The sequence below is a fragment of the Molothrus ater genome, chromosome 15 (assembly GCF_012460135.2).
Source record: "Molothrus ater isolate BHLD 08-10-18 breed brown headed cowbird chromosome 15, BPBGC_Mater_1.1, whole genome shotgun sequence".
Classification (NCBI taxonomy): Eukaryota; Metazoa; Chordata; class Aves; order Passeriformes; family Icteridae; genus Molothrus; species Molothrus ater.
This window is the reverse complement of record NC_050492.2, coordinates 8,737,518-8,754,013: the sequence shown is the minus strand read 5'-3', so window position 1 is coordinate 8,754,013 and position 16,496 is coordinate 8,737,518. Positions and strand designations below refer to the sequence as shown.

At 46.3% G+C, this 16,496-nt stretch overlaps 1 protein-coding gene across 2 annotated transcripts in view; it reads right to left on the bottom strand.

Annotated features, from left to right (window-relative positions):
• The window catches only part of TCF7 (transcription factor 7), a 70,527-nt gene extending 58,601 nt beyond the window's left edge, over positions 1-11,926 (bottom strand). The window contains exons 1-3 of one of the 2 annotated variants that reach the window (XM_054516432.1): positions 11,520-11,926; positions 11,349-11,415; positions 10,856-10,962 (exon numbers count right to left, since the gene is read on the bottom strand). In XM_054516432.1, the coding sequence (XP_054372407.1) occupies positions 10,856-10,962; positions 11,349-11,415; positions 11,520-11,717 (372 nt within the window). In that variant the 5' untranslated portion in view covers positions 11,718-11,926. Of the gene's footprint in view, positions 1-10,855; positions 10,966-11,348; positions 11,416-11,519 lie in introns of both variants that reach the window. The other variant, XM_054516433.1, reaches the window with a different exon arrangement.
• Between the last annotated feature and the right edge of the window lie 4,570 nt (positions 11,927-16,496).

Sequence of the window (16,496 nt, the reverse complement as noted above, 5' to 3'; positions counted from 1 at the left end):
AGAAAAACCTGAGCTCACCAAAATAGTAAAAAACTGACGTTGCCAGATATAATCTCATTTTCAGATACCCAATTAATTATGGAAAAGAGAAAAGGGCTTAAGCATGACACCAGCTTCAAGCCAGAAGCATTAAAACTTTTTAGCTTTTTCTAAACACCGCTGTCTGTTGCATTGTAATAAGCAGGATGCCAAAAGGAGCCAAAATTTTTCAGCCCTCAGTTGGAAAGAGATCCTTCAATTACTGATGATTTCACATAGAAATTAAGTCATTTACACTATAAAACTATTGCCTTGTCAAGGTGTTCCCATGTCCCCTAGTCCGGCTGTTCTAGGGAGCTAAATTAGCAACAATAAACCCACTTCCTTGATGTCATTTTACAGCATTTGATTCTTCAGAATTGTTAACAGCCTGCAAGAAATCAACTGACCAAGGTAAAAACTGGCGAGCCTTGGAACAGGACCCCCACCCAGGACAAGGGACAAGAGCTGCCCTGCAGTTAAAACAACCTGGAACAACTGCACACCTCCCTGTAAATCCCTTGGAGCTGCATTGCTGGGCGAATTTGTGTCCTGCCACAACAACCAGATGTACATCTGATTTGAATGAAACTTCAGACTTCATGATTTTCATGCCAACTATTTCAGAAGCAATGTCATTTTCTTCAACACCCTGTTATTTCACTTGCCATCTCCACAGATTCTGCTCCAGTTCCAGAAGCAAATTTATTTTGAGGATATAGACTGTTTCCAAGTGGTTTTAGAAGGGCCACACACTTAAAATCCAGGACAGGCTTAAACCACAGACTTCAGGAACCCTCAAGTGAAGGTGCGCATCTCCAGCACCATCATATTTCTTATAAAAGAAAAATGCAAACAAGAGATCAGGCTGAAGATTCTGATGTTTTTCAGAAAACAATCCCTATAACAATGCTTTCAAACAAATAACAAGCGAAAACCAAAACACAACAGCAATAAAACCAAATTTGATGAGCTCTTCAAAAAGATCTCGAGAGATATCAGCTGGCAGGACTCTGTTGTCTGTCCCAGAGCTATGGCAGTTGATCTCAGCCAGGGCTTTGCTGCGAACACACCGAAGGCAGGAGGCTGCAGCCTTTCATATTCCAGAACAAAAGCCAAGTTCTGATCGCTGGGACAAGGAAGAAATTTTTTCTTGTGGATACATTACTGTGTAATTACTGCAGATTTCATTTACTTTCTTTCGAGTGCTACACCAGATACAAAGGCTGTATAGATGTGGCAGCTTCTTGTGTTATTATCTAATGCTCTAGGTTTACATTTTAACAGTTAGTTCCCCAAAATACTGGGGATGTGTGCGTCTATTGAAGGAAAGAAAACATGTATTTCCCTGCTGGGAGACAGGGAAATACAACTGATATCGCCAACCACTGTCAAACTGACAGCAAGGAAAGAGTTTTACATAAAATCTAAAAAAAAAAAAAAGTAATGTATCCATTTTCTCAATAAAATCAGGGTTAGAAAAATGGGATTAAGATCAGAAATGAATGCTCCTGGGTAAAGGACTATCCATGGGATGAGATGTAAAATTCCATAAAGCACAAATGTAGCTAATATTAAAAAGTCAAATCTTTCTGTGGGTGTGCATGCATAGAGATGTCAACACAACTATTTCATGATCACCGAAATTGCTACTAGCCTGCATCCTCTCTGAATGGCTATTTTTAGGACCTAGCCTTTCATGTGGTATAATGATGTGGATTTTACAAGAGCATTTATAATATGTTTCATATGGTGTACAGTCCTGGAGAAATTGCTTTATATCAGAGAAAGTCAAACAAAAAGGTCTGGATGTTTATTTAATTTTTCTAAAATTTTATTTCTTATTTTATGTTATTACTTCTGGTTTCAATTTTGGGTTAATATGCATACTTAATTTATCTATTTATTTAATTTATCTAAGCACTCCAAGGAATACTCAGCACAGCATGATGCAATCTTGCAAAACATCACTTGTATTTCTAAATCCATATATTTTTTTGGATGGCGAGATTCCAAATCTGACAGTGCCAGTCCATAAGTTATAGCAAGAAGCCAAAGCTCAAAGGCCAATTTTTGACCTGGGGTTTGGTGGTGTCAGGGGTTGTGCTGTGTCTCCCACTTAGAATCCAAAGACAACAACTCCTCCTCACTATCCTGACTCCCACACCAGGAGCAGCAACACGTAAGGAGAATCACCTCATCAGCCTCCCCATGCTAAGAACAACAAATTTTCATGTGGTAGATCTTACAATGGTTTATTTCCTAAACATGAAAGCAATCTCCGCAGTGCCATATCCTCAGCGTCAGAATAAAAATCCCACATTTCTGATCCTTTCTGAGCATTTTGCTGCAAAGAGCCTCTTCCTGGCAACTCAAAAAATCTTTTCCCAAGTGCCTTTATAATCACAGCCCCCTTGCACCCAGCCAAACACACTTTATAACCTTGGGATTTCACATTTTACTTTTGTGTGGGTCCCATCAGAGCAGCACCTCAGTTTATGCTCATGTACGCTACTCGACAGAGCAAACTACAGCAGAAAATAAATTCAACGTAGAGCAGACAAGCTGAATCACTTCACAAAAGAAAAAAAAAAAGAAGCCTTATTTTGGTCAGTCTGTGATTACTATGTAGCTCCTCAAGGCAGACGTGTACTTTGTGTATTACAGTTCCAGATTTTTCAGTGGAACAAAGGAGATACTGTTGAGACCTTTTTTTTTGCCTATCATTTAATCAAATGCAAAGTTGTTATAACCAGAGGGGAAAAGTGCTCTAGATTCTAGTATCCAGTTTTACTTTGGTTTCAAAAACTTACCACAGCATTGTTGAGTTTATTGTTTTCTTTCACAAAATACTAATTTCGGGACCCCGTGAAACACAATGAAGCAGATTCTTCTCGTGGCAGCTGAGCTGTGTTTAGCACAGAGGTGGTGAACGGGAGAGGAGCAGTGGTTTAAAGCCACTCTGGTGACCTCCTGCCCAGCACCTCCAGCCAGCAGGATGCTTTGGGTGGGGACAGCTGATTTCATCAGGTTCTGCTAACCCTTTTACTGACCAAGTGTCCTACTTTCTCCAAGAAGCACTTCACAGAGGGGCTGGTGGTGGAAGAGCTCTTCACTGGGAATGGTCATAAACAGCATGTCCAGAGAAAGGCAATGGAGCTGATGAAGGGCCTGGAGCACAAATCTGATGAGGAGCAGCTGAGGGACATGGGGGGGCTCAGCCTGGAGAAGAAGATGCTCAGGGGGGAGCTCCTTGCTGTCTAAAACTACCTGAAAGGAGGGTAGAGCCAGGTGTGGAGGGGCTTCAGTCTTTTCTCCCAAGTAAGAGGCAATAGGACGAGGCAATGGCCTGAGGTTGCACCACGGGGACGTTCACATTGGAATGCAGGGAAAATTTCTTCACTGAAGAAGCTGACAAGCCCTGGCATAGGCTGTTCAGGGAAGTGGTGGAGTCATGCTCCTGAAGAGATTTAGAAGATGTGTAGATGTGGTACTTGGGGACATGTTATAGTGGTAGCCTTGTCATTGCTGGGTAAAGATTGGACTCAATGATCTTAGAGGGCTTTTCCAGCACAATTGACTTTATGATCCTAAATTATAAAGACCAAAGACAAAAACCAGAGACAGAATAGTGCTAAGTTGCTGTGTAAGGAGGTGTAAAGGTAAGAGCTCTTTGTCCAAGATAACCCACCAAGAAGAAGATCCTGCTGTAACCAAGCCTTAGAGGCACATGGTGTTCCAAACCCTTTCTTTCTGAAACAGTCAGTGGGTTTGTGAGCCACCAGCATGTGCTGAACTGGCAGTCTCATGGTGAGAACGAGACCTTGGTTGATGCTCACAGAGGGTTTGGTCCAGACTTTGCAGGTTCTCTGGACATTCACCCCATGAAACACACGCACTGCCTGGGGCCTGGAGAGAGCTGTGCCCTCTCAGACAGACCACTGGACAAGCCAGCAAACAGAGCAGGCACCTGGTCTTTACTGATTCAGCTGGATTAAAACTGGAAACTAGGAAATGAACAGCTCTGTATCCTGTATCCAACCCTCTGAGTCACCTGTTTGCCTACCAAACCTTTGTTTCATCCTCCAGACACAGAGACTAATGAGCAAGTATCTTGTTATAGCCTTTTTTTAAAAGAGAGATTCAAACTACAGCAATGAAAGAGCCTAGAAGGGGGACTCACACATCCCTGCTTGGCACCAGCCTGGGATTTATCAGACTGAGAAGCTTTCCCTGCTGCAGTGGCTCTGCAAAGAGTTCAGGAAGCAACTTGTACCTACTCTCCTATTGCTGTGCCCTCCACCCACCACTGGTAAATGATGAGGTAAGAGCATGTGTACATCAGGCTGGCAGAGATGCTGACATAAGCCATCTCCTGGCTCCCCGAGCAGTGAGGTGGAATGGCAAAGGCACGGGAAACCAAGGGCCCTGAGCAACTTGGAACAGTGGCTGGTATCCCTGCCCATGGCAGGGGCTTGGAATATGATCATCTTTAAGGTCCCTTCTAACTCAAACCATTTTGTGTTTCTATGAAATGAGCAGCAAACAGGAAAGGGAGCTGCAGCAGCTGTGGCCAAAACATCAGAGGGGTGGATAAAGAGAAGCTCCCACAGTGGCCATGCCTTCAAAAAGACAGTTTTGGCACCTAGTCCCTGTTCAAATCAATGGAACAGACAGGGGAAGACAATCCTTGAGGATTTATTGAGGAAATTGTGGCTTACACATGGTGCAGGAGGTTTTAGTAAGTGAAGAGCAGCACGTGTCTGACTATGGTTCACCCAAACCCTCTCTGCCCAGCACAGCCTCCCTGAGAGAGGAACGATGCTCACAAGTGCTCAGGTCCTTCCTCACCTGCTCTGTGGTGAATTGTCAAGGGGGCTCAAAGGCCAAGCCATAGGAAACAAAGACTAAATTTGGTCTTGATGAATCATGGCCAAAAGGCAGATAAAGAACTGCAGATGTGAAGTTAATGGCAAGCTGTAGATGCTTCCTCAAGAGTGTTGATGTTTCTCAGCAGGAGGCTCTGCTCTGCCCATAACCACCATGCCATGTACACACTGACACACACAGTCCACACCAGATTGCCATCTTAGGTGTGCAGCTCACACCAACCCGTACCCCAAAATCCTGCTTCCCTTGCAGATCACGCTGCAGATAGGGAGGGTTCAGCCTGTGATTAGGATCTGGCCCTGTGCAGAAGATCTCTGACAATGGGCAGGGGAGTCATCCCTCCGGAGCCAGCAAGGGCTGTTTAGTCACAGGAACACACGCCGTGCTACTGGCCTGGGGACCTGGCAGAGCCAATGCCAGCACACCCCACTGCATGGATCAGCCAGGGCTTCTATCCCAGTGCAGGAATTTAGAGTCATGGCATGAGAGGGACTACAAGCTGTGAGGCAACACACGAGTGAGCACATTGCAGAGCTCCTCCTGCTCCCCCTTCTCTCAATTACAGCTTTGGATACCAGACCAGCTCTGCACTTTTCATCTTGGACGTGCCATGTGCCACTCAAACCCAAATCGCTTTGTTCTTCACAGCTAAAATTTCAAAACCACTAATCATTAACATGGATGAGCTTCAGGAACTCGAGTTGATGTTAAGTTTTTGCTTTTCTCTCCAGATTCTCAACTGGTCAAGCCCATAAAGTTTCACACACAGCAATGGTTGGAAATTTGCAGGAACGGTGCCTTTACCATACGTATCTCATAGCAACTCCCTGCCAACAAAGCATCCCATGCCTGGGAAGCCAGTTCCAGGGTAGCCTGTGAAGGAATCCCAGTGGGAGACCAGATATTGTTGAACTGTCTGGATCACGTGCACACTTATTCACATGCACAGATTTACATAAAACTTGCTTTTGTTTCCCTGTGACATTTTGCTTTCTCTTTTTTTCATTCCAAACAATTTTAAAAATAAGGTTATATTAGACCACACACATCCAGTGCTGTATCATGTCACTGCTTCTTAAGCAGAACTCTCTAATTTATTTCAAAGGGAAGTTCTGCTTCAAAATTGAGGGTGTGATATGAACTCAGAAATTAACACAAGAATTTTCCTTGGGGGAAACCAAGACTGAATGAGACATGCAATAAATGACCTCGTAAGCCCTGTGCCTTGGTACATCCACATATCCAAAACTGTGCTTTAACACAAAACATTATTTTCAATATTATCTTATTTCAAGCTAGGTAGAAGAGCTGAAAGAAGTGGATTTGCTTTGGTCAGGAGGGAACAAATTACTCATCTGTCTGTCTGCCAGAAGGTCCATCAGCAGCACTGCACTCCTAACGCTGTGTGCCGGGAATGTAACAATTCCTGGGGACAGGGAACCCTCCTGGAGAGGTGTGAGCCCTGCTGCCAGGGAACCTGGCTGGGATGCTGCTCTCCCAGAGCAGCAGGCACTGCTGGAACACACAGAGCTCCTGTTGGCTCCCAGCTGCCTCCCTCCCTCCCTCCACACACAACATCTGCAGGGGGATGCAGCCGCCCTCTCACAGCGACAAATCCCCATCGCACGGACACTCTGGGGAGTTTTCCCACTGGTTTCAACAAGATCAGAACCCAACACAGGAAAAAGCAATACTAAAATATTGCCCTGACAGTGAAAGTCGGGACAGAGAGGCAGAGGAACAGAGGAGCTGCAGATTTCCTTCCGCCAGCTGCTGTAGGGGCCACAGTGTCCTCCTGCAGAGGGATGGAGCAGCCTTGGGGAGGGGATGCAGCAGAAGCAGCCATGTCCTGTGCCTCAGCTGCTGCTGCTGCTGCTTCAGCTTCTGTCCACTGAAGAGCAGCCCCAGACTGCAGCTCCATGCTTTTTTGACCTTGTGTTAGACATTTGGGCCCTGTGGCCCCAGGCCAGCAGTAACTGCACTTTCATCTTGCCCTGCCCAAGGGGACATTTCATACCCTCTGAACAAGCTCAAGGAGCCCAGCAGACTACAGGGACCAGGCTCTGAAAAGCCACATTATTGTGAGCCCTGCTGTCTTATCTGGGGACTTCAGCTGTGCAGGGCTTGGAGAGGTACCCCCACTCTTCTGCTCCCTTGTAAGCTCTGGTTTGACAACTTAGTAATTAAGAAAATGAGGTAGTGTCTGTTTTCCAAAGAAAAAGAAGCTCTTGAACTTCTGTTTCTCACACAGACAGAAAGTCCAGTGCCTCAGCTTTACACCCAGAACATTTTCATCCTGCCTTTACACTCCTCACACACTCGCCAAACACATATGAAGTACACAGAAAATGTGAGGAGCTCCTCTGAAATCTCTCCCATCAATGGCAGCAGGGAGACCTCCTGCTCTATATACAGGGCAGCATGGCTCATTCCCCTATTTTATAAACCTATTTACGAAAAGAACTTAAAGGAACTTACAAGAGCTCTTTTTACCATTTAACTACCACATAGTACAAGATATAACAATGTTCAGAAAACCCCCTCAGGTCTAAACTCAATTATACAACTGTAGCAAGAAAAATATTTTAATCTGATCAAAGTGTTAACATGTTTGACCATGTCTGACCTCTAATGTTTGTAACCACCTAAAAGGCTGCTGTTCTTACTAAGGATGTACCTTAATTTGATTTAAAGTCATTTGTACTATTTAAAAAAGGATATAGTTTTATGATTTTATATTTAATTTAGAAAAACAGTTCCTCAACTTGTTCACATTCTTTGGAAGTTTCTTGCAGATTTTTAACCCATAAGTCCTATATATTTCACTCTGTGAAAAGCTGGACTTTGCATAAGATGGGATAAAGTGGAGCCTTGAAAGACCACACACACAACACCTGAGAGCCAGGTGAGAGATGGCTCTCCTGGGGCCTTGCAGAGTGTCAGGATTTCAGATGCACACACAGGCTGTGCCAAGATGCTCTTAAATACCCTTGACTGTGTGTGCCCTCGCCAGCCCAGCAGCTGATGGCATCCACAGCTCCCAGAACAAGGGACACCCGGGCTCAGCCCTCTGCCTTGTCCTCAGCTCCAAAGCGCCTTCACACCCTGCCCACGCCCCCAGCTCCACTGCCAGTCTAGGAAAGCTGTGCCTGCCCCAACCAGCAGCTCTCCAGCTGAATCATCCCACACTGGCATGGGCCACCTTCAGCCAAGGAGGGCCACCCTGCTGCAGGCAGCTCCTGCCACCCCCTCTGCTGCTGCCCTCCAGGGAGCATCAGCCGGGCTGAGGGCAGCTACCCAGCCATCTTCAGAGCATGTCAATAACATGGCTGGGTGTGTTTTGGTAAAAAGAGGCAATTTTGGCTGGGAGATGTGGGGACCTGAGCAGGATGCTCGGGTGAGCAGCGTAACAGTTAGTGGCTACAAACACCTTGAGGGAAACAAAGCAAAAGTGGTGCTGCTGACAAAATCAGCAAGAAAATAGGAGATAGAGCAGCACCTCGGTACTGCTGTAGCAACACACCCAGCCAGGCAGGCGCTGGAGCCAGTCCAGAGCCACTCACAGCTCCCCCACAGGGTTCGTGGGGAGCCCACCGAAAAAAATGTGGTTTTACAGAGCGTTGCAGGGCAGGGGTTCAGCCCAAGCCTCAATGCCAGCTGCTCTGTATATTTCAGGGAGTTATACTCTGTTTTCAATCAGGTAAATTACTGTTTTCAGTGTAAAGCCCTGACAGTTTGCCAAAGTACTCCTGGTTTAATTTTTTAATTGATTTTTTTTTTTTAAGATTCTAAAATTAATCCTACTTGCAAACAACTGTTTCCAGGAAGCCTCATTAACCAAAATACAATCTCCACTATCAAGTGCATGCATGATTGTGATACCTAATCCTATTCACTCACACAACCCTCCTCCCTGACTCGTGCTAAAGTGTTAATTAAATACACTTTTATGGATGGTTAAGTATCCGCAATCTTCGGTCACAGATCTGACCTCCTCGATTATTGGAAGCAGCCACCAGATTATAGCCCACACTTTATATAATGTACACAGCAGCAATAAATCTATATGAGAGCAACCCATAATTTACCATGATAATCTTTGCACAGTCAATAGAAATATAAGACAAAATTGCCCAGAATGATATATTGAAATAGTTACTGTAATAAGTTGAAAAAATGCAAGACCAGCCTTCTTCATGAGGAAGGAATCTTCCCCTGTCAGCCAGGTTTTTAACTGAAAACATCAAATCAGCTCTTCATAAACCATGGCAGGATCCAAGCAGGCCTAAAGGAAGGTGTTTGAGGCACTGGATGATTTTGATGGCCCTCAAGGGGATGGGATCATTCCTTCTCTGCTACTTATATCTTCTCCCCTTCCAGTTCTGCACAGTTCATTTGCTCCTGTCGGCTGCTCTGACAGCAACCGCTCGGATTTTATTCTGTTATCAAGGGAAAAGGTGATTCCTAAACCACAATCTACTCTATAGCCTAGGTGCTGGTAAATAGGCTATTGCACTTTGCTGCCCATCTAGGAAGAGTTTAAGATTAAAAGAAATATCCCACCATAGCAAAAAGATGCTGGATTGATGGAACTCTGGACTTACTCAAATTCTCTGTCGGGGAGCAAATTAAGTGTGTTTACATAAGGCACATTTAAAAACATTTAAAGTTTATCAGGAAGAGAACAGCTTAATATTTTGGGGAATGAGGGGGATACCTGGTACCTGGATAAGGTGGGAAGCACCAGAAGAAATGCTTATTTGGGATACAACAACGTAAGTGTGCCTTGCCCTGCAAACACATCTTTTCTTGCTGTAAACTGAAGGAAGACTTAAAAATTTAGGGATAGATCCTTGATCTTTGCAAACTTCAGCAAAGTTCCAGCAGTCTGCAGCCAGGAAAAGTGAATCTCCTAGGAAAAGCTGTTTGGCTCATGCAGGGACCTGTCTCCTGCCACCCAGGCCAGCTGGGTCAGGCATGAGGGTACGGCACCGATTTCCACACATAATTCTAAGTTTGATACTCCACAATCCATCCATTTTCCATAACACCAGTTTGACATCCTACGCCTCTTGTGAGCAAATGACCAGAATTAAGGACACGTTTACATATTCTTTTAAACTTTATCCCTTTAAAGGTTAAATCCTGAAACTGAAATAAACCAGATTACGTTCTGTCCTCACTTTCTGACGGCTAATGCGGAACAATGTCTGAAACAAACGCAGCAGTGCCGGCTCCCAGGAGTGACACCAGCATTGACTGTCTGCTGCAATGTCAGGACATTATTTTCTCAAGTTCTGATCGAGATGGTGGCGGGAAAAGACAGCTTTTGTAAAGAAGCTTTAGTTTTATCATTCAGATGGCAAAACTTAGAAACGTGAGAACATACAGAATTTCTAAAGCTGATTTAAACTGAGAGGGAAAAACTTTCCAGGAGGAAGATGGGAACAATCCTCCAGCAGTACAAAGCCTTTTCCTGAAAACCTCTATTGCCATTTTAGAGGCACAAGATCCATTTCCTGGGCCATCATCCACAACAGAGCCCTAACACACAAGCTCAGCTGCGGAACATATCCCTGAACACAAACACAAAGACCAGGAGCTGCTCCCTCCAAAGCCCATAACCCAGAAAAAGGAAGAGACACTCTTCCATGAGATATTAGGATTTGACTGCTGGAAGAGTAAAGCCAAACCTAGAAGATGAGGAGACTGGAAAAGCAGCTCCTCCAGCAAACTCAGAGCGAAGCAGGCGCTTCCTGCCAAGCATCTCTCCCCCTTCCCACTGTTTTACCTTTTGGCTTGGACAGAACAGTGTCCAGCAATTTCAGAAACTGGGCTCCAATTTGTCAAGAAAAAAAACATGTGTAGGTGCCTGCACAATATCTGCAACATACTTCAGCAGTGAAAGAGGCCACAAGACTTCTCCATACGGAGAGGAGGAACTCACCAGAGGTGACATAGATCCATTGGGCAGATACGGATCTGAGAGCATCAGAAAAGGGTAACCAGAATAGGCAGATCCTTTATACATCCCTGGGTCCTGATGTTTCATACCTGCTGAAATCAATGCTCCCTGTCAAAATTTGTCTTATGACAGGCGACTCCTCCACCTGTCAGGGGTCCCCAAAGAGGTTACAGCACGTTGTGGGCATCTTTTTGTCCCATACTCCTCACAGAAGGTGATGGGGAGCGCCAGGGTCCCCCATGGATGCAGACTCCCACAGTGGCGACACTGGGAAGCCTAGGTGCTATCAGAAGTAGTTTTCCCGCTGGGGGCTGTGGTGACCAGGCTAGCATCCCTCACTCCCAGGGGTGTCAGAGTGATGGGCCGGGGAACCGGGGGACCAAGCACCAGACGGGGCGCACTGGGGAAGACCAACAGGAACCGGGAACGGGGAGAGGGGGACGCACAGAAACACGCGGAGGTTGCTGTGACTAACCATCATCCATGTGGTCCGGGAGCTTCTCCTGGTACACCCTCTGCGGATCCTGCACTCGCCGGAGGGCCTGCACGGGGAGGAGAGAGAGGGGCAGCGCGGGGGCGTGGGGCGGGGGCCGCGCGGGGCGGGGGGCGCGGGGCCGCCGTGCGGGGCCGCTCCGGCCCGGCTCACCTCGGCATCGGCGGCGGCGGCGGCCGGGCTGCCGCTGCCTTCCGACTCGTTCACCAGCGAGGACTTGAGGTCGGCCAGGTCGCGCTCGGTGAAGGCGTTCTCGGGGATCTTCTCCTCCTGCTCGCCCTCGTCCTTGAAGGCCAGCATCTCGTCCGTGGCGCCCAGGTCGTCCCCGCCGCCGCTGCCCAGCTGCGGCATTTTCCTCCCGCCGCTCCCTCCCCGCCGCGCAGCAACTTTCCCGGCGAGTATTGTTCTCCCGGATCAAGCCCTTCGCAATTAGTATTTTTTTTTTCTCTCCCTCAATTATTTTTTTCCTCCTCTTAAAAAAAAAAAAATAAAAACAAAAACTAGCTCCCTCTTCAATTTTTCTCTTTAAAGTTTTTTTCCTCCTTTCCTTTAACTTTTAAACTTTTTTCCTCCCTTTAATTTTGTTCCCCCTTTCCAAATTCCCTTTAAATCTTTCCTTTAAAAAAAAAAAAAACCAAAACAACTAGAATTGCTTTTCCCTCGTCACTCTTTTCTTTACCCCCCCTTGTTCCCTCCCCGCTCCGGCGGCCCGCGGGGGGCTCGGCAGGCTGCGGGCGGGCTCGCGTCGCGGGATGCCGGGCTCCACGGGCCCCCCCGTGCCGCCGCCGCCCCCCCGCCCTCCGAGCCCCGGCAAGTTTGGCTGGAGCAGCGGGCGCCGGCGGCTGGCGGAGCACGGAGCGCCCGGTCCGACTGCGAGCGCGGCGGCGCGGCGGGCGAGCGCTGCGACATCAAAGCGGCCGCCGGGTGATTGGCAGCGCCGGGGCGGGGCCGGGGGCGGGCGCACACAGGGACACACGGACACACAGACACACAGAGAGAGGCGCGCACACGCGGGCGGGCACACGGAGACACACACGGGCACGCTCGCTGACACACGCGCTGCCGCGCCAAGTCCCTGCGTTAAAGGCGCAGCCGGCCTTTAACACCGCGCTGTGGCGGGGTGACCCCCTCCCGGCCCGGGGGGGCTGTGGGGGTGCGGGGTGGGCAGCGCCGGGGGCTGGGTGCAGCCCCGCGTGTGTGTGTGCACGTCTGTGACACACACGCATCTCTCTGCTCGCACATCTGCACACGCACCTGTGCCTACCTGTGTGCACACACGGACGTGCCTGCACACACATCTGAGCACACACGCACACATCTGTGCCCGTCCCCATCCCTGCACACACACATCTGCACACGCACCGTGGCACAGGCTGGCCTGCAGCCACTCCTGCATGCCCACGGCAGAGCATGCACCTGCAGCAGTCGGTGCTGCCTCACACACACAGCTGCAGGCACACAACTCACACACAGCCACACTTACCTGTGTGTGCACACACGTCAGCATGTGTCGGGATCTGCACAGCCCCACACAGGTCCCTACAGGGGTGTATGTACAGCTGCACACACACCTGTGCACACACACAGCACACACAGCTGCACATCTGGCACACACGAGCACTCACACAGCAGCACACGGCAGAGGGATCCACACACAGCCCCAGATACACCAGCACAATAGAACATGTAACATGAAAAAGAACATGTAACTGCACACATCAGCACACACAGCTACACATCTGGCACACACAGGAATCCGTACACACACAGCTGCACACACTAACACATCTGCATGCTCACATGCACCTATGAATCTACAAGCACTGATCAGCAGCACATGATAAACGCAGAGGACAGAAGGCCAGACATGGTACTGCTGACACACATCAGTGCATGTGTGTGCACACAGCTCACATGAGAACACACCAATGTGTGTGCACACACTGAGACATCAGGACATGTATGTGTGCACAGAGAGACATGCATGAACACACACACGTGTACATAGCAGGACATCAGGATGGGTATGTGTGCACAGACATGCATGAACACACACACGTGTACACAGCAGGACATCAGGATGGGTATGTGTGCACAGAGAGACATGCATGAACACACACACATGTACATAGCAGGACACCAGGACGTGTATGTGTGCACACAGACACACCTCAGCACGTGTATGTGTGCACTGAAACTTGTTGGGATGTGTGTACAAACACACACTGCAACACCAGGACTAGTGTGTGCGCACAGACAGACAGACGTGAACAAACACACACTGACACATCAGGGCACGGATGCCTGAGCTCAGGCACACACAGCACACGTGTGTACACACAGACAGACAGACAGACAGACACACTGCCCATTGCCAGCTGTGCTGCTGGCACACCCGTGCCACACGTGGGTGCCCCTGGCCACCCTCCGTGCACGCCGGGCACGGGCGGTGCTGCCGCCACCGCGCCCTCGGCCCCTTCGCAGCACAGACGTGACGTGGGGTGGCAGAAAATTATTAGTTTTCCTGCCTGGCCCCGAGGGTCAGGAAACAAGAAATTACCATCTTCGCAGCCCATTTCGAAGGCACTAGACACTTGTGTGTCGGCGTCGGAGGGTTTTTTAAGCAGTTCCCATGGAAAAGGAAACTCCCCATCTCTTCTGATCACACACGACAGGTCCTGTGCATGTCTCCAGTAGCTTAAAACAACACACCGATATTTATTTTCCTTAATTAAGATTGCACAAGATAGCCCTGGGTCCTGGAGACTTTGCTACAGACTGTAATGACGCCATGTAAATTGTTTTTTATGACCCAATATACAACATATTGTCACATTCAGCCCTTGAATAGGAAGCTAAAAATCTTGGTCCCTACTTCTCTTGTTAATTAGGGTATTATTACTAGGGATATAATCTCATTACTTTTTGGGGAGGAGAAGAACTAGTTGGAGCCACTTTGAAAAGTACTTGAATATATTTAAATGGAGCAAAATCTGTCTTTCTGCTAATTGCTGATTTTGCATGACATAGAATTATTGCTCTGATTTTGGGGCACAGTTGATGCCTGGCTGAAGAAGATGGGAAGGATGCTGTTTGCTTTTTTCCTGCTTAGTTTTCTCCTCCAAATGAATAAACTGCCCCATAGGAAACTCCGTTGGCAAATTTCCATTCTTTTAAACATCCCCAAAATAAAACAAGATGCAGCCACTTTGAGGAATAATCATTTGAATGAAATATTTGCTACTTTAAGATTTTTTTTCCTTCTTCTTTCAGATGATCCTCTTGTTTTGCATGTGAAAAAAATCGTCTGAGATTTACAGCCCTCCCAAATGGAGATAAAGCCTTGGCAATGAGTTGGAAACCTGTTGTAATCTGTGATCCAGGAAACAAAGAGCCTCATTAATGCAGAGACTTTGGTGAGCCTTTGATGTTAGCTAGCATAGCATTCACTCTCAGTTCCATTTGCATTTAAACATTCATAAAAACATCATCTCTGCTTCCTTTGCCTTAAGCAATTTAGGAGTAAAGTATAGCTTCTATTTAAAGAAACCCACTGTGGTGAGGCTTAGAATACAAATATCACATAATCTTCAAGCAGAGCAAATATTTTATCCTACATTTCTGGTGGGCACATTTAATAATATTATATGTAAGACCCAAAATAAAACATCCATCTTATTTTCATTAACCTTACACCACATACTTGAGTCAAAAGAGAAAACAGGGCCCTGTTAATTCTAAATATACTACATACCAATTTGTGGAAGGAAGAGAATCCACAGGATTTTACATTATTGACAAGAGCTGAATTTTTGAAAACTGCATGCCACAGCAAGGTGCCTAAATCTGTATTTAGGCACACAGCACTGAAAACTGTGAACAAGTTCAGGTTTATGTATATATTTCTGGACTGCAGAATCTACATCCTGGTTTGAAAATGGAATAGAAAAAGATTTTTTTAATTTTATTTTTAACAGAATCAGAGAAGTAAAATACAAAAAAAACCCAAACCAACAGCAACAACAACAACAAAACAAACAAAAACCACCCAAGAACCCAAAAAACCAAAAAGCCCCACCAATCAAACAAACAAATGAAAAAAAACCCCAAAAAAGACCAACCACCCCCCCCCCCAAAAAAAAAAAAAAAAACAAAAAACCCTAACACATGAAAATTTTCTTCCAAGAGAAGGCACTGTTGCTCCCAGATGGCATCTTAAGGGAATGACAGTATATGGGGAATTTGAGGAATCACTTACAAAGCAAAGGCCTGTCCATCTTGTTATCTTCAAGTATTATTCCCCAACACACCTAGGGGAAGTGGAACAGTACAAAAAATACTGTAGTTGCTTGTCTTCACATTTGGAAATATTCAGCCGGGGTTGTCCATGTTTCCTGTACCCTTAAAAGTAACCAAGCAATGGAAATTGATCCTGTGGCACACTGGGAGTCCTTGATACTCCCCCTCTTACAAGCAAATACAAGAAAATCTTTAGGTTTGGTGCTGTGAGTCAGTGTAGCCTGGTGTTTGAAGCATTATAAGCAAGTTTCCTATATGATGAATATCCAAAATTAAAAACTGAAATGGAAAACACTTAAAACCAACTTTACCTTGGATAAAATATTTCTGGAGCTGGATCAAAGGAAAACAAAAAGCCTGGCTTACTTGTCAGATCATATCTGCACTGAACTTCAAGGTTTGATTTGTATTATTTACATGGAAAAGGTCCCAAGAAACCAATTTGGCACTAAATATCTTCATTACGTTTTTTCGCTTGTATGGGTGATTAAATCAATCTAGGGTTCCTGTTTTAATTTTTTTTGAAAGGTGCAGCCATCTGTGAATTGAGGAACTTTTCTGATGTCATCTTTGTGCTTCAGACATACTTTCTCCCCTCCTTTTTAATTATTTTTTTTAATAAGGAAACTTTTAAAGGAGCATGTTTGCTTTACTATTAGAGTTTCTAGCTGTCCTTCCAGTAACTATTTAGAATTAAGGGTATATAGTAACATTTTGGAACATTTTAACTGTAACACCTGCAGGTAACAGTAAACCAGATTAAAATATAACCAAGTCTGTCTGTTAGTCTGCCTGTTCCTCATCTTGCATTTATCAACATGTTCCCTGAAT